This window comes from Dendropsophus ebraccatus, chromosome 3, assembly GCF_027789765.1.
Source record: "Dendropsophus ebraccatus isolate aDenEbr1 chromosome 3, aDenEbr1.pat, whole genome shotgun sequence".
NCBI classification, from domain to species: Eukaryota; Metazoa; Chordata; class Amphibia; order Anura; family Hylidae; genus Dendropsophus; species Dendropsophus ebraccatus.
This window is the reverse complement of record NC_091456.1, coordinates 191,861,510-191,883,451: the sequence shown is the minus strand read 5'-3', so window position 1 is coordinate 191,883,451 and position 21,942 is coordinate 191,861,510. Positions and strand designations below refer to the sequence as shown.

The 21,942-nt window shown below is 45.9% G+C and overlaps 2 protein-coding genes across 2 annotated transcripts in view; one reads left to right on the top strand and one right to left on the bottom strand.

The window, feature by feature from the left end:
- LOC138786631 (uncharacterized) overlaps positions 1 to 21,942 on the top strand; it is a 491,239-nt gene that overhangs the window by 354,183 nt on the left and 115,114 nt on the right. The window lies entirely within an intron of this gene.
- Positions 1 to 21,942, bottom strand: part of LOC138786715 (oocyte zinc finger protein XlCOF6-like) — a 118,420-nt gene that overhangs the window by 8,440 nt on the left and 88,038 nt on the right. The window contains exon 8 of the mRNA XM_069963720.1: positions 9,669 to 10,430. Within this exon, the coding sequence (XP_069819821.1) occupies positions 9,669 to 10,430 (762 nt within the window). The remainder of the gene's footprint in view (positions 1 to 9,668; positions 10,431 to 21,942) is intronic.

Sequence of the window (21,942 nt, the reverse complement as noted above, 5' to 3'; positions counted from 1 at the left end):
GTGACTTGGGTCGGCACAAGACATTTTTCCTTAGTCGGGGTTGCTTATGCGCCCATATAAATTTAGTGAGGAGTGAGGTGAGCTGCCTAAAGTATGACGTGGGTACCGCAACAGGAAGGGCCTGGAAGAGGTACAGCAGGCGAGGCAGGATATTCATTTTAAAGATTGAGCATCGGCCAAACCAAGAAAAGGTGCCCTTGTGCCACCGAAGCAGATCTTTCTCGACTGTTTTAAGCATAGGCGGGAAATTTGCTTTAAATATATCCGAGGTAGACGGTGTAAGCTGGACCCCCAAATATTGAAGAGAAGAACGGGACCAGCGAAAAGAGAAAGATGTCTCAAGAGAGGCCACTATAGAAGGAGAGAGAGAGATGTTGAGAGCCTCGGATTTTTGAAGGTTAATTTTATTAGAGAGGGCCTGGTAGCGTGACAGTTCCGAGAGGAGTTTGGGGAGAGAGACAGAAGGTTGGGTGAGAAAGAATAGAAGGTCATCCACGTACGCGGCAACCCTGTGTTCCACTGACCCCACTCGAACCCCGGAGATGTTCGGGCTTTTCCTCACATGCCGGAGAAAGGGTTCCAGCGTTAGAATGAAGATAAGAGGGGAAAGAGGGCAGCCCTGACGCGTTCCATTGGAAATAGGGAATGACGCAGAGAGAAGGCCATTGACCGAGACCTGGGCCGAGGGGTGGGAATATAAGGAGCCAATCCACTCCAGCATACGCGGGCCTAGGCCGATATGCCGGAGTGGCAAAGAGGAAAGGCCAGCCTACTCGGTCAAAGGCCTTCTCCGCGTCCGTGGACAGGAACATAGCGGGGAGAGCCGAGGCACTGACATAATGGGCTATTAATGGCTCTGATGGTATTGTCCCGAGCCTCCCGCAGGGGCATGAATCCCACCTGGTCCGGGTGTATAATGGTTTGCAAAAGAGGGGTGAGACGAGCCACTAAGATTTTGGAGAAGAGTTTAAGGTCAAGGTTCAGGAGGGAGATGGGGCGATAATTTTGACATTGTGAGGGGTCTTTACCATCTTTAGGGATGACCGATATATATGGGCACGTAAGGTGTCGGCAGGGAGAGTGGAGCCAGTGGAAACAGAATTGAAGGCGGAAAGAAAGTGGTCTCGGTGTAGGGGGCCGAAAGTTTTGTAGTAGGGCAGAGTGAACCCATCTGGCCCAGGGGCCTTACCCGAAGGGGACGTCTTGAGCGCCCATTCCCATGCAGTAGTCGTAATGGGGGCTTTAAGCGTCGACACACTCTCCTCAGGCCAGACTGGAAGGCCAGAGTCTGTAAGATAGGAGGCAACAGCGTAGGGGAGGGATGTCGGAACTATCGAGGAGGAGGCAGGCGGCAGATCATAGAGATTGACATAATAATCCCGGAAGGAGTCAGCAATTTGAGAGCTGAGAGTCAGTTTGGAGCCTGAGGGTGACGTGACGTGGAAGTGAACGAACGGGCTCTTTGCAAACGCAGGGCTCGAGCTAGGGTCTTGCCCGGTTTATTGCCGAACTCATAGTAATGACGGCGACAGCGTGCCAAAGAGGCCTTGGCATCCGCAAATGTAAGGTCTCGTAGCTTGCCATGCAAGGCCGCTAGCTCCGCCCCCGTGGCCAGAGCGAGGGTTCGTTTATGTTGCCTATCAAGGTTTGCAATCTGTGCAATCAGTGCTACAATCTTGGCTGACTGTTCCTTCTTAAGACGGGACGCCAATTTGATAAATGTGCCTCTTATGAAACATTTATGCGCTTCCCATACTACAAGGGGAGACGAGTCCTGGGTGACGTTGGAGAAGTAGCTGGCCAGATCGGAACGAATTTCGGCAAGGACCCCTTGGTCCCTCAGTAGGGTCTCGTTCAGACGCCAGCGCCATGACCTAGGCTGAGGAGGGGCAAACTGCAGGGAAAGGGAGACTACTGCATGGTCCGAGAATGAAATCGGGTCAATAGAGGCCGCGTTCACATGGTCTAAGTGTGTATGAGAAACCAGGAAATAATCAATACGAGAATATACTTTATGTGGGTGCGAGAAAAAGGTGTATTCCTTGCCTCGGGGGTGGAGAAGCCGCCAGGCGTCCATGAGTTGATAGGAGTGAAGAGTTTCTTTTGCCCGTCGCAGAGAAGAGAAGGAAAGAGAAGAGTGGCCGGAAGAAGAGTCAAGGAGAGGGTCAAGAACCATGTTGAAATCGCCCCCGAGAACAATCATACCTTCTAAGAAGTCGTCCACCTCTGAGAGGCATCGCTCCAAGAAAGCAGTTTGACCTACGTTGGGAAAATATGCCTTGCCAAAGGTGCACAGAATGCCCGCCATTTTCCCTTTCACAAAGAGAAACCTTCCCTCAGAGTCCGACCTCCGATCCAGAAACTCCCATGGGGCCAAGCGGGCAAACAGAAGCGATACCCCCTTAGTTTTAGAGTCAGGGGAGCAACAGTGATATGCTTCCGGGAAGTTACGATCTGATATTCTCTGCACCTGGTCTTCGCGGAAATGGGTTTCCTGGATGAAGACCACCGAGGCCCTTTTCGCCCATAAAAGACGTAGCAGAGTGGTACGCTTAGCGAGAGTGCACCTGGACAGGTCCGGGAGGAGCGTTATCTCGGAGATAATACTGCACCCGGCACAGGACATCTCTCGGGCGGTTCCGGTCGGGAGGGCGCGCGCCTGCTACCCTGTGCGTGCGGTCCAGCTCGATGTGGGTGTCGGTGGGGTCCCCCAAGTAACGATTAAAGATGTAGCGGACGGCCCTGGTGAGGCGGTCTGGGCAGACGTCCTCTGGCAGACCGCGGATCTTCACGTTGTTGCGGCGACCCCGATTCTCGAGGTTGTCCACATGGAAGATGAGATCTCTCAGCACGGCTTCCTGAGCATCCATTCTGGGGGTCAGGGAGGAGAGTACCTGATCCGTGGCCTCTTGGCGAGATTCCAGTCCCGACACTGCACCGGAGATGGAGGAGATAGAGGACTTTAGCTCTGCCGCATGCCGTTCTTCCATACGAGCCAGCTGTGCCGTAAGTTCCTTCCTGGTGGGGAGGGCCTGAAGAAGGTTTCTAACCTTGGTAAGCAGCCCGTCTGAGGCCGGGGGGCCCGAAGGATCCGGTGCCCGAGACAACGGAGGTGTCAGTCCTTTATCGGGCTGGGTTCTTAGGATCTCCGGCAGCGATTGACTGAGCTCCAGGAGAGCCGGGATGGTCTTCTGTGTGGCGCGCCGCGTGGCTGGTGCGGCCGCCATCTTTGCTTGCTGCGGTGAGGTAGGAGATAAACCAGGCGAGAGGCGAGCAAAACGGGTCGGCAGGGCTCGAGGGGTGGTCAGCGGGGTAGCGGGTGCCTTCCAGCCCCCAGTGGGCATACCGAAGCAGGGGCTTGTAGGGGTAGAGTCCCGGTAGTGATAAGTGAGGCCCGGAGCTGCGCTCGGATGCGTCCTCACACAGCCATGTTCAAGCCACGCCCCTCGTATGTGTGTAATGTACACGTAGCTGAGCTGACACGTCACTTCGTTCGGCGTATAGCGGAATATGCCGGCCCATAGAATAGTGTCTATAGAGCCAGCGGAAAGGTGCATGAACAGACAGCGGAATTCCGCTGACACTATCGGCGAGAATTCCTCAGTATGAACCCACCCTTAAAGTGGAAAAACACCCTCCAGGCTAAGCCAATTTTGATGTAATGTCCTTAAAAATTAGGCTGAGTATTGTGTGTGGCCTCCACATGCCTGTATGACCTCCCTACAACACCTGGGCATGCTCCTGATGAGGTGGCTGTATGACCTCCCTACAAGGCCTAGGCATGCTCCTGATGAAGTGTCTGTATGACCTCCCTACACTTCCTGGGCATGCTCCTGATGAGGTTGCTGATATTCTCCTGAGGGATCACCTCCCAGACCTGGACTAAAATATCCACCAACTCCTGGACAGTCTGTGCTGCAACGTGACTTTGGTGGATGGAGGAGACATGATGTCCCAGATGTGCTCAATGGGATTCAGGTCTGGGGAACGGGCGGCCAGTCCAAAGCTTCACTGCCTCCATCTTGTAGGAACTGCTGACACCCTCCAGTCACATGAGGTCTAGCACTGTCCTGCATTAGGAGGAACCCAGCGCCAACTGCACCAGCATATCGTCTCACAAGGGCTCTGAGGATCTCTTCTCGGGGCCTAATGGCAGTCAGGCTACCTCTGGCAGCACATGGAGGGCTGTGCGGCCCCCAAAAGAAATGCCACCCCACACCATTACTGACCCACAGCCAAACCGCTCATGCTAAAGGACGTTGCAGGCAGAAGATTGCTCTCCACTGCGACTCCTCCTGGAGTCGGTTTCTAACCATTTGTGTAGACACATGCACATTTGTGGCTGCTGAAGGTCATTTTGCAGGGCTCTGGCAGTGCTCCTGTTCCTCCTTGCACGAAGGTGGAGATAGTGGTCTTGCTGCTGGGTTGGTGCCCTCCTATGGTCTCCTCCACATCTCCTAGTGTACTGGCCTGTCTCCTGGTAGCGCCTCCAGCCTCAGGACACTACGCTGACAGACACAGCAAACCTTGCCACAGCTCACATTGATGTGCCATCCTGGGTGAGCTGCACTACCTGAGCCACTTGTGTGGGTTGTAGAGTCCATCTCATGCTACCACAGCAACATTCAAAAGTGACCAAAACATCAGCCAGAAAGCATAGGTACTGGGAAGTGATCAGCCTGGAGTGTGTTTTTCCACTTTAATTTTGTGTGTGACTCCAAATCCAGGCCACCATAGGGTAATACATGTGATTTCCATTGATGATGTTTGTGGGATTTTGTCGTCAGCACATTCAGCTTTGTACAGAACAAAGTATCACTGAGAAGATTTCATTCATTGAGATCAAGGAGGGGTTCTTTGAGCATTCCTTTTATTTTTTGAGCAGTTTATAAAGAGAAAAGACAGTGTATGAACCTATGGGCCAGAGCAGGAGCAGCCTTGGGGGAGGAAGTAGTCAGGGCACAGCAGGAGGTCTGGGCTGTACACTGCGGTGATTGCAGGTGACACTGTGTCTGCAGGAGGTGTCATTGTTAACAGGTGCAGCCCCCAGCGTAACCAGAAGCATTAAGGAACAGTTATACATTCGGATGCAGACTCCATACACCAACACTACATTTAGGAAAAGAGCAGGGAGGGAGTATCTGGACAGTTTCCGGAGCACCTCCACCTCATTTCTTCAAGCGACTCTGTACCCACAATCTTAAACCCCCACCCCCCCACAAACCACTTGTACCTTCGGATAGCTGCTTTTAATCCAAGATCTGTCCTGGGGTCTGTTCGGCAGGTGATGCAGTTATTGTCCTAAAAAACTACTTTTAAACTTGCAGCATTGTGTCAAAGTTGCGTGGTCTATAGTGTCTGTGCCTTAGACCTGCAGTGGATTTTAGTGCAAAACTCGGAGAGTGAAGTCTGCTGTGACAGGGAATGTGCACACTACAGAATCACAACGGAACACCTGTCGCGGATTCTGCAGCTCGCACCTGCCAGCGGACTCTGGCGGCCGTGCAGATCTCTGCTGCTACCATATACTTCATTCTATTGTTTTCCAGATTCTGGAATCTGGAAAACAGGAATCACAGCAGCACTGATTGGCTGTTGGAGAGCGAGAGGAGTCGGGAGCCTCACACAGCCGCATCGCCGAGCAGGTAATGTATGCTCGGGGCTGCGGGCAGCCGGGGGGTTAAAGGGGCCGGGTCCCATACACGCAGCGGATATGCTGCCTGTATGGGAACCATTCAGCTTCACACTACTGGATCCGCAGAGGATTTCACTGCAAACTCGCAGAGTGAAATCCGCTGCGGATCCAGTACGTGTGAAGCTACCCTAAGATTTCATGCTGCGATTTCATAGCGAAATCCGCTGCAGACCCCTTCACAGTAACTTTAAATAGGTACAAGTCTGCCCCCTTAACCCCCCGCGGCCCGATGCATACATTAGCAGGTCAATGCTCCGCCTTGTTACGGGGGCTCCTGGCGTCTGGACGTCCCGCTCAGCTAATCACTGCCCTGCCGCACCCACTGATTGGCTGAGCAGAACATCCAGACGCCAGGAAACTCCAAAGCAAGCCAGAGCATGAACCATCAGTTACGTGTAAACCCACCCTTAGGCTGGATTACCAAATAAGCATGTAGATTGCAATCTGAATGCTATTACAAAAAAAAAAAAAAAAAAACCTCTTCCCCCAATAGCCAATAAATCATCATAGACATTGCATTTCTACAGCGTTTGGATCGTACACCAAATAGATATTCACAGCTGCCGGATACAATTAGCACTTAAAATTCCCCCAAAAATCATAGCCGGCACTTGGACTTCACGCAACCTAACAAGATACTCTGTCTGGAACCCCTTTTACAGCATTGCCTGGGGAGGGGTGTTTGAAAACAATATCATCCACTTACCCCCCCCAGCTCCAGCACTGCCGCCTGTATTCCAACACTCTGGTTTTCTGCCAAAGTACCCCTTTAAATCATCATCCCTAGGGACACACTATTGCCAATATTAGTGTCCTAGTCTGCTTGAAGGTTAAAGGGGTTGTCCAGCGAAAATCTTTTTCTTTCAAATCAGCTGGTGTCAGAAAGTTATACAGATTTGTAATTAACTTCTATTTTAAAAATCTCCAGTCTCCCAGTAGTTATCAGCTGCTGTATGTCCTGCAAGAAGTGGTGGATTGTCTCCAGTCTGACACTGTTACAGGAGCTGTGACCACATATATTATATACCTGTGCCAGGTATATAGTATATACTGATAGCAGGCATTCACTGAGCTTTCACTGTATCTAAAGACCATTTGGACATTAGCATTTCAAAGGCCCTGAGTCCAGGAAGAAGCTAATTTACCAGTTGGTCACCATTCTCCATTCCCCCACTGTAAGGTATATGAGTGGTCTTAGGGTGGAGTCCATAGATGGGTGGGGACAATTCCTAGGGATATAACTTATGTAATACTCTGGGCTCTCTCTCTCTCTTTCCTGCGGCCCTGGACAAAAAAACACTTAGGAACAGGTATAATATATGTGGCCTTCTGTGTGTGTGTGTGTGTATAGCAATATAAGTATAATAGCATCACAGTAGACTGTATATGTGTACATATAGATATTCTAGGTATAAGTGTGTGTTGCTATATATATATATATATGTTGTTTATGCATGAGTTTCTATATGTACATGTACTAGTGGTCGGCTGCTGGATGTGGCTTTGTTAGTAAGTATAGATCCAGGATACAGTGTGGGATCTGGATATATGTTATACTGTATATACATACACAGAATTGGTCACATGGTGCTTGGTATCCAGGAGGGGTAGGAAAGGAGGCAGCTGTGTGTGGTTGTGATCTCTATGTAATGTATTGTATCTGTATATGATGTATAATGTCCTTGTCATCTTTATGTTATTAGTAAAGTAGTTTTATATATATCTGTGAGGGTTGTATGTTACTCCGGTAGTGAGGGAAGGACCCGTGGGTGTGTATACTATATATAATGCAGAGTAAGTGGCCTGTACAGGAAACAAAGGTACCATACTAGGAGCGGACCAAAGGGACTAAGATCCACAAACCAGAACCAGAATTATCCCTTTATCAGACACAGTGCTCTCTGCTGCCACCTCTGTCCATGTCAGAAACTGTCCAGAGCAGGAGAGGTTTTCTATAGGGATTTGCTGCTGCTGCTCTGGACCGTTTCTGACATGGACAGGGGTGGCAGCAGAAGTCACAGAACATATATATATATATATATATATACACACACTCACCGGCCACTTTATTAGGTACACCTGTCCAACTGCACGTTACCACTGAATTTCTAATCAGCCAATCACATGGCGGCAACTCAGTGCATTTAGGCATGTAGACATGGTCAAGACAATCTCCTGCAGTTCAAACCGAGCATCAGTATGGGGAAGAAAGGTGATTTGAGTGCCTTTGAACGTGGCATGGTTGTTGGTGCCAGAAGGGCTGATCTGAGTATTTCAGAAACTGCTGATCTACTGGGATTTTCACGCACAACCATCTCTAGGGTTTACAGAGAATGGTCCGAAAAAGGTAAAACATCCAGTGAGCGGCAGTTCTGTGGGCAGAAATGCCTTGTTGATGCCAGAGGTCAGAGGAGAATGGGCAGACTGGTTCGAGCTGATAGAAAGGCAACAGTGACTCAAATAGCCAACCGTTACAACCAAGGTAGGCAGAAGAGCATCTCTGAACGCACAGTACGTCCAACTTTGAGGCAGATGGGCTACAGCAGCAGAAGACCACACCGGGTGCCACTCCTTTCAGCTAAGAACAGGAAACTGAGGCTACAATTTGCACAAGCTCATCGAAATTGGACAGTAGAAGATTGGAAAAACGTTGCCTGGTCTGATGAGTCTCGATTTCTGCTTGAACATGACAATGAGTTCACCGTACTCAAATGGCCTCCACAGTCACCAGATCTCAATCCAATAGAGCATCTTTGGGATTTGGTGGAAAGGGAGATTCGCATCATCGAAGTGCAGCCGACAAATCTGCGGCAACTGTGTGATGCCATCAGGTCAATATGGACTAAAATCTCTGAGGAATGCTTCCAGCACCTTGTTGAATCTATGCCACGAAGAATTGAGGCAGTTCTGAAGGCAAAAGGGGGTCCAACTCGTTACTAGCATGGTGGAAAGGGATAGAGGTCTGCTGCACCTGCTCCGTAGAATAGGATCCACCCCTTTCGAGTGCACTACTCTCCCAGCGCTAAGGGATAATATAAATAAAAGGTATACCAGTATAGTAGGCTCTCCAGAAGTGGGTGATCTAATAGTAATAATATAATATAATAATATAATAGTGTATGGCTAAAATGACAATTGTACGTCCAAATTACTAGATATCAATATTTAATACTTGAATTTATTAACAACAACAGTCTAGATGTATAAATGGAAAATATAAAATGAAAAAATAGAAAAATATAAAATAAATATATATATACAAATCTAATAAAACATCTACATGGACAATAAAATATGTACTAAATAAGTACGAGCCCAGTGATGAGCGCTGCGCCGGGCCCAGCGCAGACACCCCACTTAAGTAAGAAAGTAGTAGTCCCGAATATCTGTATTTGACCTAGGCTCGTATCGTTTGTTGAGCCGTAGTACTTATATTTTTAGATGGATAGTCCTCCTTTGGATCTAAAATCGTGAGAATAAAAGGTCAAATAAATGATGGTGGAATGTCCACCTCTCACCCTGTTAGTTGTATCATCCGAGGTCAGATGTGATGTGGTGGTCGTTACTAGCATGGTGTACCTAATAAAGTGGCCGGTGAGTGTGTGTGTGTAATATATATATATATATATATATATATATATATATATATATATTTATTAGTGTTCTCTGGAGTCTATTTGCTCTATGGATAACATAACAGACATGTATTTTTTTATTGCCATAAATTGGATTTTAATTCCTTTCTTTTTTAGATGACATCTGACTTTTTTTTATTTGTCCAAAAACATACATCTAGAAGAGTAGAAAAACAGTGAATCCTCTCTGTGCATTCTGCTATGTCTAGCCAGAGCCGTCCCCCCAGAAAAACATTTCCCACATTTAGAACATAAAAATAGGCTTCTCCCCTGTGTGAATTCTATAATGTCTAAGAGGAATTCCCGCATTATTGGTATGAAAATGGCTTCTCTACGACATGAGCTCTCAGATGTTCAACAAGCTGCGTTTTCCTGGCAAAACCTCTCCCACATATTTGGCATGAAAACGGCTTCTCTCCTGTGTGAGTTCTTTGATGCACAACAAGATCTGGTTTCCGAAAAAAACACTTTCCACATTCTTGGCATGAAAACGGCTTCTCACCAGTGTGGGTTCTCTGATGTAAAACAAGTAATCGTTTCTGAGCAAAACATTTTCCACATTCAAGGCATGAAAATGGCTTCTCTCCTGTGTGAGTTCTTAGATGTACAACAAGATCATATTTCTGACTAAAACATTTCTCACATTTGGAGCATGAAAATGGCTTCTCCCCTGTGTGAGTTCTTCGATGTGAAGTAAACTGCGATTTTTGAGAAAAACATTTTCCACATTCTTGGCAAGAAAATGGCTTCTCTCCGGTGTGGGTTCTCAGATGTACAACGAGTAATCGTTTCTCAGCAAAACATTTTCCACATTCATTGCATGAAAATGGCTTCTCTCCTGTGTGAGTTCTTAGATGTACAACAAGATCATATTTACGACTAAAACATTTCTTACATTTGGAGCATGAAAATGGCTTCTCCCCTGTGTGAGTTCTTTGATGTGAAGTAAACTGCGATTTTTGAGAAAAACATTTTCCACATTCATGGCATGAAAATGGCTTTTCTCCAGTGTGGGTTCTCAGGTGTTCAACAAGGAATTGTCTCTTAGCAAAACATTTTCCGCATTCATTGCATGAAAATGGCTTCTTGCCTGTGTGGGTCTTAAGATAATGACTAAGAGTTGACTGAACAGTGGAACATTTCCCATATTCTAAACATGTAGACGGCCCCTCCCCTGTGTAAGTTATCAGCTTAAAAGGATCAGATGACACATCTTTGCCGTGAAGGGCTGACGGTATATGTGGAAAATTGATATGTTCTTCATGTGTATCTTGTGAAATACCAACATCCTCTGCTCTAAAGTTGGAAGATATGAAATGTTTCTCTGCTCTTCCGGCACCATCATCTGCCAAAAAAAAAGTGTTATAAAACAAACTCCCCAAAAAATATTTTTCTCTCATAGAAATTCAAGACAGACAATCATAAAAGGCTGACCAGTCCTCGTGGCAGCCAGAAAACTTCTGAAGGCCTCTGTGGCTGCCATGACAGATCTGCCAGTACAGACTACTATATTCAGACTGTACAAGTAGATTGCCGCTATGACACCTTTCCTGCCTCCAGTTCCTCACTGCTGACTGCAGCTTGTTTCTTTCTTGTTCTCTAGAACTTATTCTTCATACTTCTTGACCCACTCTTTCTTCTGACTACACAATGTTCCTGACTATGATACTAAGGATAATACTATATCCCCACTACTGCTGCCAATCCAGGACTATTCTGGACACTACAACAAGCTTCATCCTGCAGCAAAGTCTGCACCACCACTACACACCGTTCTGTTATCTGGGTCTATGTCTCCATGTTGTGTATCCAGGTTTCTTTGTCCCAAAACTGGGCAATTCCCTTTCCCCCATCAGTAGTGACAGCAGATGATGTAGATATAGGGGGATATTTATCAAAGGGGTGTAAAGTGAAACTGGCTCTGTTGCCCCTAGCAACCAATCAGATTCCACCTTTCATTCCTCACAGACTCTTTGGAAAATGAAAGGTGGAATCTGATTGGTTGCTAGGGGCAACTGAGCCAGTTTCACTTTACACCATGTTTGATAAATCTCCCCCATAGACCTCATCCATATAGGTGTATTACATGTCCATATTATAAATATCACATCGCGTTATAAGGTACGGACATGGAGAGCAGGAGCTACTGCACTTCACACCTATGGCTGACACTAATGCCTCCCTGCTTGCGCACGCTTTGCAAGGTTTGCGTTCACTGACCAGCACAGTGTTGTTTGGTTAGGAACTCGTGTATCAGAGACCTGCACATGGTACATGAGGCAATGTGGTTTGATCACTTTATATACAAACTTCTGATGTTGGTTTTTAATGTAGATGAACAGGCTTTTGTATCAACCATGGGTGCGATGTGCAGCCATTTCTGTCTCTCCAGGCTTGTGCATCTTATAATAAGGTCACATTTTTTTCCTATACGTAAGGATTTTGACTAAATGTCAGCCGGTGACTGAGTATACTGAGGTCACTACTCACATGGGCGGTAACCTGTAGTGATGTCCTCCTTATACTGCTCATCGCTGCTCACATATGTCTCCTCTTCTTCTTCTTTTACCGTCTTGTCCTTAGTATTTATATGGTTTAGCTCCTTTTCTTTAGCAATGTCCTCCTTATACTGCTCATCACCGCTCACATACGTCTCAGCTTCTACTTTTATCACCTTGACCGTGGCATTAATATAGTTCAGATCCTTCTCTATAGTGTTGCCCTCCTTATACTGCTCATCGCTGCTCACATCTGTCTCTGGAGCATTAATATTGTTCCCATCTTCCCCCTGATTTGAGATGTGAGAAAAATATTGTAAAAGTCATCAGACAGGAGGAGAAGTCAGGTGGGATGTACAGATCATAGGGAACATCTCCATCTACCTGATCCTGATCCTGAGGAAGAAGAGGACGGGGACATCTCTCTGGTTCTGTTCTCTTACTGGATCTGACTGGAGGGAACACATACAGAGACTGAATTCATTCTTTCCATCCAGATAATACAGAGAGGAGGTGTGTATATAGTCCTGTCTATTACCTGCTGATGGGAGGGGCTGCTGATCCTCCAACATCACATCCTTGTACTGATCCTTGTGTCCTTCTACATACTCCCACTCCTCCATGGAGAAATAGACCGCCACGTCCTGACACCTTATAGGAACCTGACACACACAATGATCACACAGTCATCCCCCCCACCCCTCCAGTGGTGTTACTGTATAATGTCCCAGCATTCCCAGCAGCCACAGTCTCACCTCTCTAGACGGCAGCTCCACCATCTTGTTGGTGACTTCCAGGATCTTCTCTTCCTCCATTTCCTCATGTATCAGGGGCCCCGGGATTGGGCTCAGGGTTCTTCCCCATCCTTCACACCCAGGGGCCCCACAGCGCCCACTAGAGGACTTCTTCACTACTGTGTAATCCTGTGTATGGAGAGACGCATTACTATCACTCCATCCATTCCCAGAATCCCTCACCTCTCCAGTCCTATGCATCTTTTATTCCATAGATAAGAATGATGTCATGATGACATCACTCCCAGAATCCCTCACCTCTCCAGTAAGCAGGAAGAGTATATCTAGGGTGAAGTTTATTATCCTCTCCGCCATCTTGTCTTTGTTCTTCTCCATTCTTGATGGAACAGTAAGGAGAGATGGTAAGCTGTAAGGATATAGGATTTATTATGAATAAACATGTGATAATTATCTTCTCTCATGGATAGATTGAAACATGAGTTAAATACATTTGAGGTTGTAGCAGTATAAATAATTGTCATACTGTTGCACTCAGCGCTTCCTCAACCGCTCAGCACGGACCGAAGAGCACAAAGTCATATTCCTAACAGTACCCCCCCCTCTTATGAGGGGCCACTGGACCCTCACTCAAAGGACCAGGCTTAGAGGGGTTATGGGCATGAAACTGCCTGATAAGACGTGAGGCATGTATGTCCTTACTGGCAACCCAAGTATTTTCCTCGGGACCAAATCCTTTCCACTGGTCAAGATATTGGACGGAATTTTGAACTTGGCGAGAGTCCAAAATCTTGTCCACTTCAAACTCCAGCTCACCTTGGATGACCAGAGGAGCAGGGAGGACTGCTGGAAGCACAGGAACTACATATTTTTTTTTAACAATGATTTATGAAAGACATTGTGAATCCTCATATTATTGGGTAACTGTAGGCGGAATGACACAGGATTAATGATTTCTGTAATTAGATAAGGACCAATGTATTTGGTTGCTAATTTCCCAGAAGGGACTCTGAGCTTAAGATTTCTCGTGGAGAGCCACACCTTGTCCCCTACCTGATATTCATGGCCAGATATACGTCTTTTATTAGCTTGTATGCTAGACAACCTCTGGGCCTTAGTCAGGCTCACAAGAGCCTGGGCCCAGACTGTGCACAGTCTTTCATAGATAACTTCAGCTGAAGGATTTACAGACTCTGGAGAGTTAGCCGACGAATACCTGGGATTATACCCATAATTGCAAAAAAAGGCAACATTTTGGTAGACTGACTCTCTCTATTATTAAGCGTGAACTCTGCTAATGGAAATATTTTTTCCATTTATCCTGAGAACACGATACAAAACATCTAAGAAATTGTTCTAAGGATTGGTTTACCCTCTCCATCTGCCCATTAGACTGGGGGTGAAAGGCAAACGAAAAGGATAACGAAATCCCCAAACGACCACATAGTTCTCTCCAGAATTTGGAGACAAATTGAACTCCCGTCAGAGACAATATTTTCAGGAACCCCATGTAACCTTAGGATATGGTTTATGAACAGAGTGGCCAAGGTACAAGCTTTGGGGAGTTTTTTCAACGGAATAAGGTGCCACATTTTGGAGAATCTGTCCACCACCACCCAGATCACTGTTTTCCCTTTGGACAATGGCAAATCTGTGATGAAGTCCATAGCGAGGTGGGTCCAAGGTCTCCTAGGTATAGGAAAAGGGTGGAGGAGGCCCTCTGGTAACATACGAGGGACCTTGGACCTAGCACAGACCTCACAAACCTCAACAAATAATTTTACATCTTGGGACGAAGATGGCCACCAATATTGCCTTGAGAGGAGATACTTGGTACCAGCAATTCCTGGGTGACCAGCCAGAACAGAACAATGGGTTTCCTCCAAGACTCTAAGCCGGAGATTGGGGGGTACAAAGAGTTTTCCCTCAGGAGTATTTTCAGGGGCAAGGGACTGAGACTTTACCACCTGAGCGGCAAGATTAGGTTGGAGGATGGCAAGGACCACCCCGAGCGCAAGTATATTTTCTGGTTCACATTTGGGGACATTACTGGCATCAAAACTCTGCGATAGGGCATCAGCTTTGACATTTTTAGAACCTGGACAATAGGTTATCTCAAAGTCAAAACGAGTAAAGAAGTTTTTGTGGTCAGTTAGTACCCTGACCTTGTGTTTAGCTCCTTCAAGGAAATACCTCCATTTGTCGAATGCCCACTTGATGGCAAGCAATTCCCTGTTACCAATATCATTATTTCCTTCTCCTGGGGAAAATTTCCTGGAGAAGTAAGCCATTGGTCGGAGGTTGGTGAGACTCTCAGGGCCCTGAGAAAGAACCGCACCAATTCCCACCTCTGAAGCATCAACTTCAATAACAGAAGGTTGCTCCAGATCTGGCTGGATGAGCACTGGTGCCTTGGAGAAACATCTTTTTAACTGTCCAAATTAGGGATGGTCCAAACCTGCCGAGGTTCGGGTTCGTATGAACCCGAACTCTCGGCAATGATTCCGGCTGTCCGCCCGCTCCGTGGAGAGGGTGGATACAGCGGGAGGACTGCCTGGAAAACTGGGATACAGCCATAGCCATAGGCTGTATCCCAGTTTTCCAGGAGATCCTCCCGCTGTATCCACCCGCTGCACGGAGCGGCCAGACAGCGGGAAGCTCATGCCGAGCATTCGGGTTCATACGAACCTGAACCTCGGCAGGTTCGGACCATCCTTAGTCCAAATGCCTCTATTGCCTCGGGAGTCCAGTTATCTAGGTCAGCCCCTTTTCTGGTCAGGTCAGTAAGGGGTTTAGCAATTATGGAAAATCCCTTAATAAAATTTCTATAATAGTTGGTAAAACCCAAGAATCTTTGCAAGGCCTTGAGGTTAGTGGGACGTTCCCATTTCTCAATGGCTGCCACTTTGACAGGATCCATACTAAACGAGTTGGGAGAAATTATGTACCCCAGAAAAGAGACCTTCTGGATTCCGAATTGGCATTTGGACAGTTTGGCAAACAAGTTATTATTTCTAAGCAAATGCATAACAGTGCGAACATGGTTTACGTGGGAAGACCAATCCGGCGAAAAAATTAGGATATCATTCAAATACACCACCAAGAATTTCCCCAGATGTTCCCTGAATATGTCATTCACAAAATGCTGGAATACTGCAGGGGCATTACTCAGACCAAATGGCATCACCGATACTCAAAATGTCCCTCAGGGGTATTAAAGGTGGTCTTCCACTCATCCCCCTCCCTTATTCTGATCAGATTGTAGGCCCCACGAAGATCTATCTTGGAGAACCACTGAGCACCCACAATCTGATTTTAGGAGATCCGGAATAAGGGGAAGGGGGTGCTGGTTTTTGATAGTGATCTTATTTAGTTCTCGGTAATCAATACACGAACACCATCCTTTTTACCAACAAAAAAGAACCCTGCACCCATGGGAGAGCTGGAGGGACGAATGTGACCTTTGCGGAGACTTTCCTGAATGTACTCTCGCATAGCCTCCCTCTCAGGCCTAGACAAATTGAAAATTCTACCTTTAGGATATTTAGTACCAGGGATCAAATCAATGGAGCAATCATATGGCCTATGAGGTGGCAACACATCAACAGCCTTCTCATCAAATACATCTAACAAATCGGAAATAAACTCCGGGATATCCCCCTCCTTGGGGGAAGACATCTGCGGCATTCAGCGAAATACAATGAGGAGAGCACTCAGATCCCCATTTTACCAATTCACGAGTGGACCAATCAAAAACAGGATTATGTTTACTCAACCAAGGTAAACCCAGAACAACATCAGTAGATAAATTGTCCATGATTAAAAAGTCAAGCATTTCTTGGTGAATTGACCCAACCTGCACCTCCATAGACGGAGTGACATAGCAGATTCTACCCCAAAGGGGTAGAATCCGCACCAGTGATGGTCAACGGATTATTGAGCAAAAGCGAACATGGCTCTAAACGTGACCAAAAACCTGAGCTAACAAAATTGTCGGAGGCCCCAGAATCCACATAAGCAAAACCCGACACCAATTTGTGCCCCAAACAAAGTGAGATAGGTACCAATAATTTGTTTTTATGTTCAAGGGATACCTGTGCGCCTGAATGACCCCCTCGATGGTCACTCAGGCGCTGGAGTCTTTCAGCCGACTGGTCAGGTCTAGCAGGACAGGACCTCACACGATGACCGAGTTTACCACAGTATAGGCAGAGGTTGTGTTGCAGGCGGAAGGCTCGTCGGGTCTTGGCATCTGAGGCTCCAAGCTGCATGGGTTCTTCTTGTGACAGAGGAACAGAAGGAGGAGGCTGAGAAACAGAATCAATGACAGGAAGAGAACTAGAAGACTCAGAAGTTCCTTTCTCCCTATGTCTGTCTCTGAGTCGCCTGTCAACCCTAATCGCCAAAGTCTTTCTAAGGTGTCGGGGGTAGGGTATACCACTAATAGGTCTTTACGCTGGTCCGACAACCCCATCCGGAATTAACACTGCAGTGCGGGGTCATTCCAGCCAGATGACACACACCACTCTCTTAATTCCGCACAGTATTCCTCCACAGGTCTCTTTCCCTGTTTCATGGAAGTCAGTTGGCGTTCTGCATCAGCTGCTAGGTCTGGATCATCATACAGGAGTCCTAGGGCAGCAAAAAATTGATCCACGGAGGTCAACTCCATGGATCCAGGGGGTAATGAAAAAGCCCACTCCTGAGGAGGACCCTGCAAGAGGGACATAATAATGCCCACCCTTTGGTCCTTATCTCCAGAGGAGCGGGGGCACAAACGAAAAAACAACTTGCATCCCTCTCTAAAAGTTCCCGTCTCCCTTAAACTTTTCAGGAAACTGCACAGGAGGTTCCGGAGGTAGGGGGGTGGTCATGGTCACCTGTCAGGGTGCAGTCTCCTGGACACGCTCAGCAAGGTTCTGAACCAGCGTGTTCAGACCTTGCATCTGGTTCACTAGAGTCTTCATACCGTCCATAATGCTAGGTTACCCCAACAAGTTTTTGGGCTGACTATTCTGTTATGGTCAGTATGGTACAGGCAGTCTGACAAGACACGGACAGTGAGCCCTGAGCTGACCTCACCCACTGACCCTGCCTACTTGCCACGGACACAGACACAGACAAACTCAGCGCTTCCTCGACCGCCCAGCACGGACCGAGGAGCGCAAAGTCATATTCCTAACAGCCATTACTTCCAGAGCGCTGTACATAATTAGATATGAGGTCTATTATCTCTTATCACAGGACTAATTACTATACACATGAATAGTATCATCCCGTACCTGCTACGTCTGTTCCTCTGCCCCCTCTCGTAGTACTTGTCTTCCTGCTTCTTCTTGTTCTGTCCCCACATGTGGCGAGTGAAGGTTTATCTGACTAGTGGGCCTGACTGGAGATTTCCTACCTTGTATTCCAGCATATGAGGCAGACAGGAACCAGAATAAGCGTCAGGTAGAGTAGGAAATTGAGCAGAACGTAGTTTAATATCTACACATACAGCTTAGTCACAGATGCAGTATAGTAGTTATATTGTGCTGTTGCTGCTTTCCTAGAAGATACCTTGCTGACACTTGTAATTTCTGGTCAGAAGATTATGACTCTGATAAGCCCAAGCAAGCACTACTTCTCCAGTCAGAAGCAGGATGAAGAATGCCTGCTACAGGAAGTGACGTGGAGACTGGGCTATAAGACACACCCACTAAGGGACAAACCAAAAAATGCGAAAATGGAGGGGAGTCTAAACTCTTGGCCAGCAGATGGCAGCACAACAAGAATACATGTAATGAATACAACAAGGAATGAATGTAAACAATGCAGTTATAAAAACATCTGAATAACATACAGATAAGTGAGGAGAACAGCACACTTCTTCTCTTCCTGGGTGATTGGGCTCTCCCTAGTGACAACTTTATTTTAAGGTTCAGCACACAAACTAGTAAATTCTAGACCAATCACCTGAGAGTACTTTTTGGCGCCACCTTCTAACCTTTTTGCTCATTTGGTGTTGTATCAGTCAGCCACCATGTTTGTGCCCTTGCATAGGACTGATCAGTGTAATCGACGCTCTTCTCATAGAGTCTGCTTCAAGCCTTACTTTTTCTTTTATTACTATAACGACAGTATACGCTGAAAAACGTTGTCAGGTGAGCTGTCTCTTCAGACGCCAGCAGGGACAGAATGCCCAGAAGCACCATAGACTGCATTGTAAGTATATAACTATACAGACAACAGCTCTTCTGGGAGTTCCATCCCCGTCTCAAGCCTGAAGGGACAGCTTCCTGTACCAGCCCGATATCCTCAGCGTATCCTGCCCTGTGCACTATAGGGAGAGATCAGCAGGTTAGATGCTTCACTATAATTACATCGAACATTATAAGTAAGAAGATTTCAGTCTGGAGATTAGAAAGACTAGACAGGTAAGTACCTCCACAGGACTGTATAAGAGACCGTATACAATGTATACACTGCTGAGGAAGAGCAAGGAGGAAATAATAAGAACAAATCAAAGGGAAAAGCTTCTACACATTACTTACATCATCCAATGCTGAAGGTTATTACTGCTAATGGAGCAGAGACCTCACACAGGAGCAGTGTGCTTCCCCTGTGCTGCCAGGACCTGCCATGATGTCACAGTCATGTGATCAGTCACATGGAGGAGGAGGAGTCACATGATCAGGGGCTGCTGCTCAGTGTATGCAGGACTCTGCTGTGCTGGATGAGCTGAAGTGATGTGTATGCAGCAAAGCTGTGTGTGTGTGTGTGATGTGTGTGGAGCAGAGCTGTGTATGTGTGTGTTATATATGCCTGCAGCAGAGCCCTGTGTGTAATGTACATGTAGCTGAGCTGTATATGTGTAATGTACATGTAGCTGAGCTATATATGTGTAATGTACATGTAGCTGAGCTGTATGTGTGTAATGTACATGTAGCTGAGCTGTATATGTGTAATGTACATGTAGCTGAGCTGTATATGTGTGTAATGTACATGTAGCTGAGCTGTATATGTGTAATGTACATGTAGCTGAGCTGTATATGTGTGTAATGTACATGTAGCTGAGCTGTATATGTGTAATGTACATGTAGCTGAGCTGTATGTGTGTAATGTACATGTAGCTGAGCTGTATATGTGTGTAATGTACATGTAGCTGAGCTGTATGTGTGTAATGTACATGTAGCTGAGCTGTATATGTGTAATGTACATGTAGCTGAGCTGTATGTGTGTAATGTACATGTAGCTGAGCTGTATATATATGTAATGTACATGTAGCGGAGCTGTATGTGTGTAATGTACATGTAGCTGAGCTGTATATATGTGTAATGTACATGTAGCTGAGCTGTATGTGTGTAATGTACATGTAGCTGAGCTGTATATGTGTAATGTACATGTAGCTGAGCTGTATGTGTGTGTAATGTACATGTAGCTGAGCTGTATATGTGTAATGTACATGTAGCTGAGCTATATATGTGTAATGTACATGTAGCTGAGCTGTATATATATGTAATGTACATGTAGCGGAGCTGTATGTGTGTAATGTACATGTAGCTGAGCTGTATATGTGTAATGTACATGTAGCTGAGCTGTATGTGTGTAATGTACATGTAGCTGAGCTGTAAGTGTGTAATGTACATGTAGCTGAGCTGTATGTGTGTAATGTACATGTAGCTGAGCTGTATGTGTGTAATGTACATGTAGCTGAACTGTATATATGTGTAATGTACATGTAGCTGAGCTGTATGTGTGTAATGTACATGTAGCTGAGCTGTATGTGTACACAGTAGAGCTGTATGTGTGTAATGTACATGTAGCTGAGCTGTATATGTGTAATGTACATGTAGCTGAGCCGTATATGTGTAATGTACATGTAGCTGAGCTGTATATGTGTAATGTACATGTAGCTGAGCTGTATGTGTGTAATGTACATGTAGCTGAGCTGTAAGTGTGTAATGTACATGTAGCTGAGCTGTATGTGTGTAATGTACATGTAGCTGAGCTGTATGTGTGTAATGTACATGTAGCTGAACTGTATATATGTGTAATGTACATGTAGCTGAGCTGTATGTGTGTAATGTACATGTAGCTGAGCTGTATGTGTGTAATGTACATGTAGCTGAGCTGTATATATGTGTAATGTACATGTAGCTGAGCTGTATGTGTGTAATGTACATGTAGCTGAGCTGTATGTGTGTAATGTACATGTAGCTGAGCTGTATATGTGTAATGCACATGTAGCTGAGCTGTATATGTGTGTAATGAACATGTAGCTGAGCTGTATGTGTGTAATGTACATGTAGCTGAGCTGTATGTGTGTGTAATGTACATGTAGCTGAGCTGTATATGTGTAATGTACATGTAGCTGAGCTGTATGTGTGTAATGTACATGTAGCTGAGCTGTATGTGTGTAATGTACATGTAGCTGAGCGTTGTATGTGTGTAATGTACATGTAGCTGAGCGTTGTATGTGTGTAATGTACATGTAGCTGAGCTGTATGTGTGTAATGTACATGTAGCTGAGCTGTATGTGTGTAATGTACATGTAGCTGAGCTGTATATGTGTGTAATGTACATGTAGCTGAGCTGTATATGTGTGTAATGTACATGTAGCTGAGCTGTATGTGTGTAATGTACATGTAGCTGAGCTGTATATGTGTGTAATGTACATGTAGCTGAGCTGTATATGTGTAATGTACATGTAGCTGAGCTGTATGTGTACACAGTAGAGCTGTATATGTGTAATGTATATGTAGCTGTATGTATGTAATGTACATGTAGCTGAGCTGTATATGTGTGTGTAATGTACATGTAGCTGAGCTGTATGTGTACACAGTAGGGCTGGGTTCACACTACGTATATATCAGTCAGTATTGTGGTCCTCATATTGCAACCAAAACAAGGAGTGGATTGAAAACACAGAAAGGCTCTGTCCACACAATGTTGAAATTGAGTGGATGGCCGCCATTTAATGGCAAATATTTGCTGTTATTTTAAAACAACGGCTGTTATATTGAAATAATGGCCGTTATTTACTGTTATATGGCGGCCATCCACTCAATTTCACCATTGTGTGAACAGATCCTTTCTGTGTTTTCAATCCACTCCTGGTTTTGGTTGCAATATTAGGACCACAATACTGACTGAAATATGCGTAGTGTTAACCCAGCCTAGAGCTGTATGTGTGTAGTGTACATGTAGCTGAGCTGTATATGTGTAATGTACATGTAGCTGAGCTGTATGTGTGTAATGTACATGTAGCTGAGCTGTATATATGTGTAATGTACATGTAGCTGAGCTGTATATGTGTGTAATGTACATGTAGCTGAGCTGTATGTGTACACAGTAGAGCTGTATGTGTATAATGTACATGT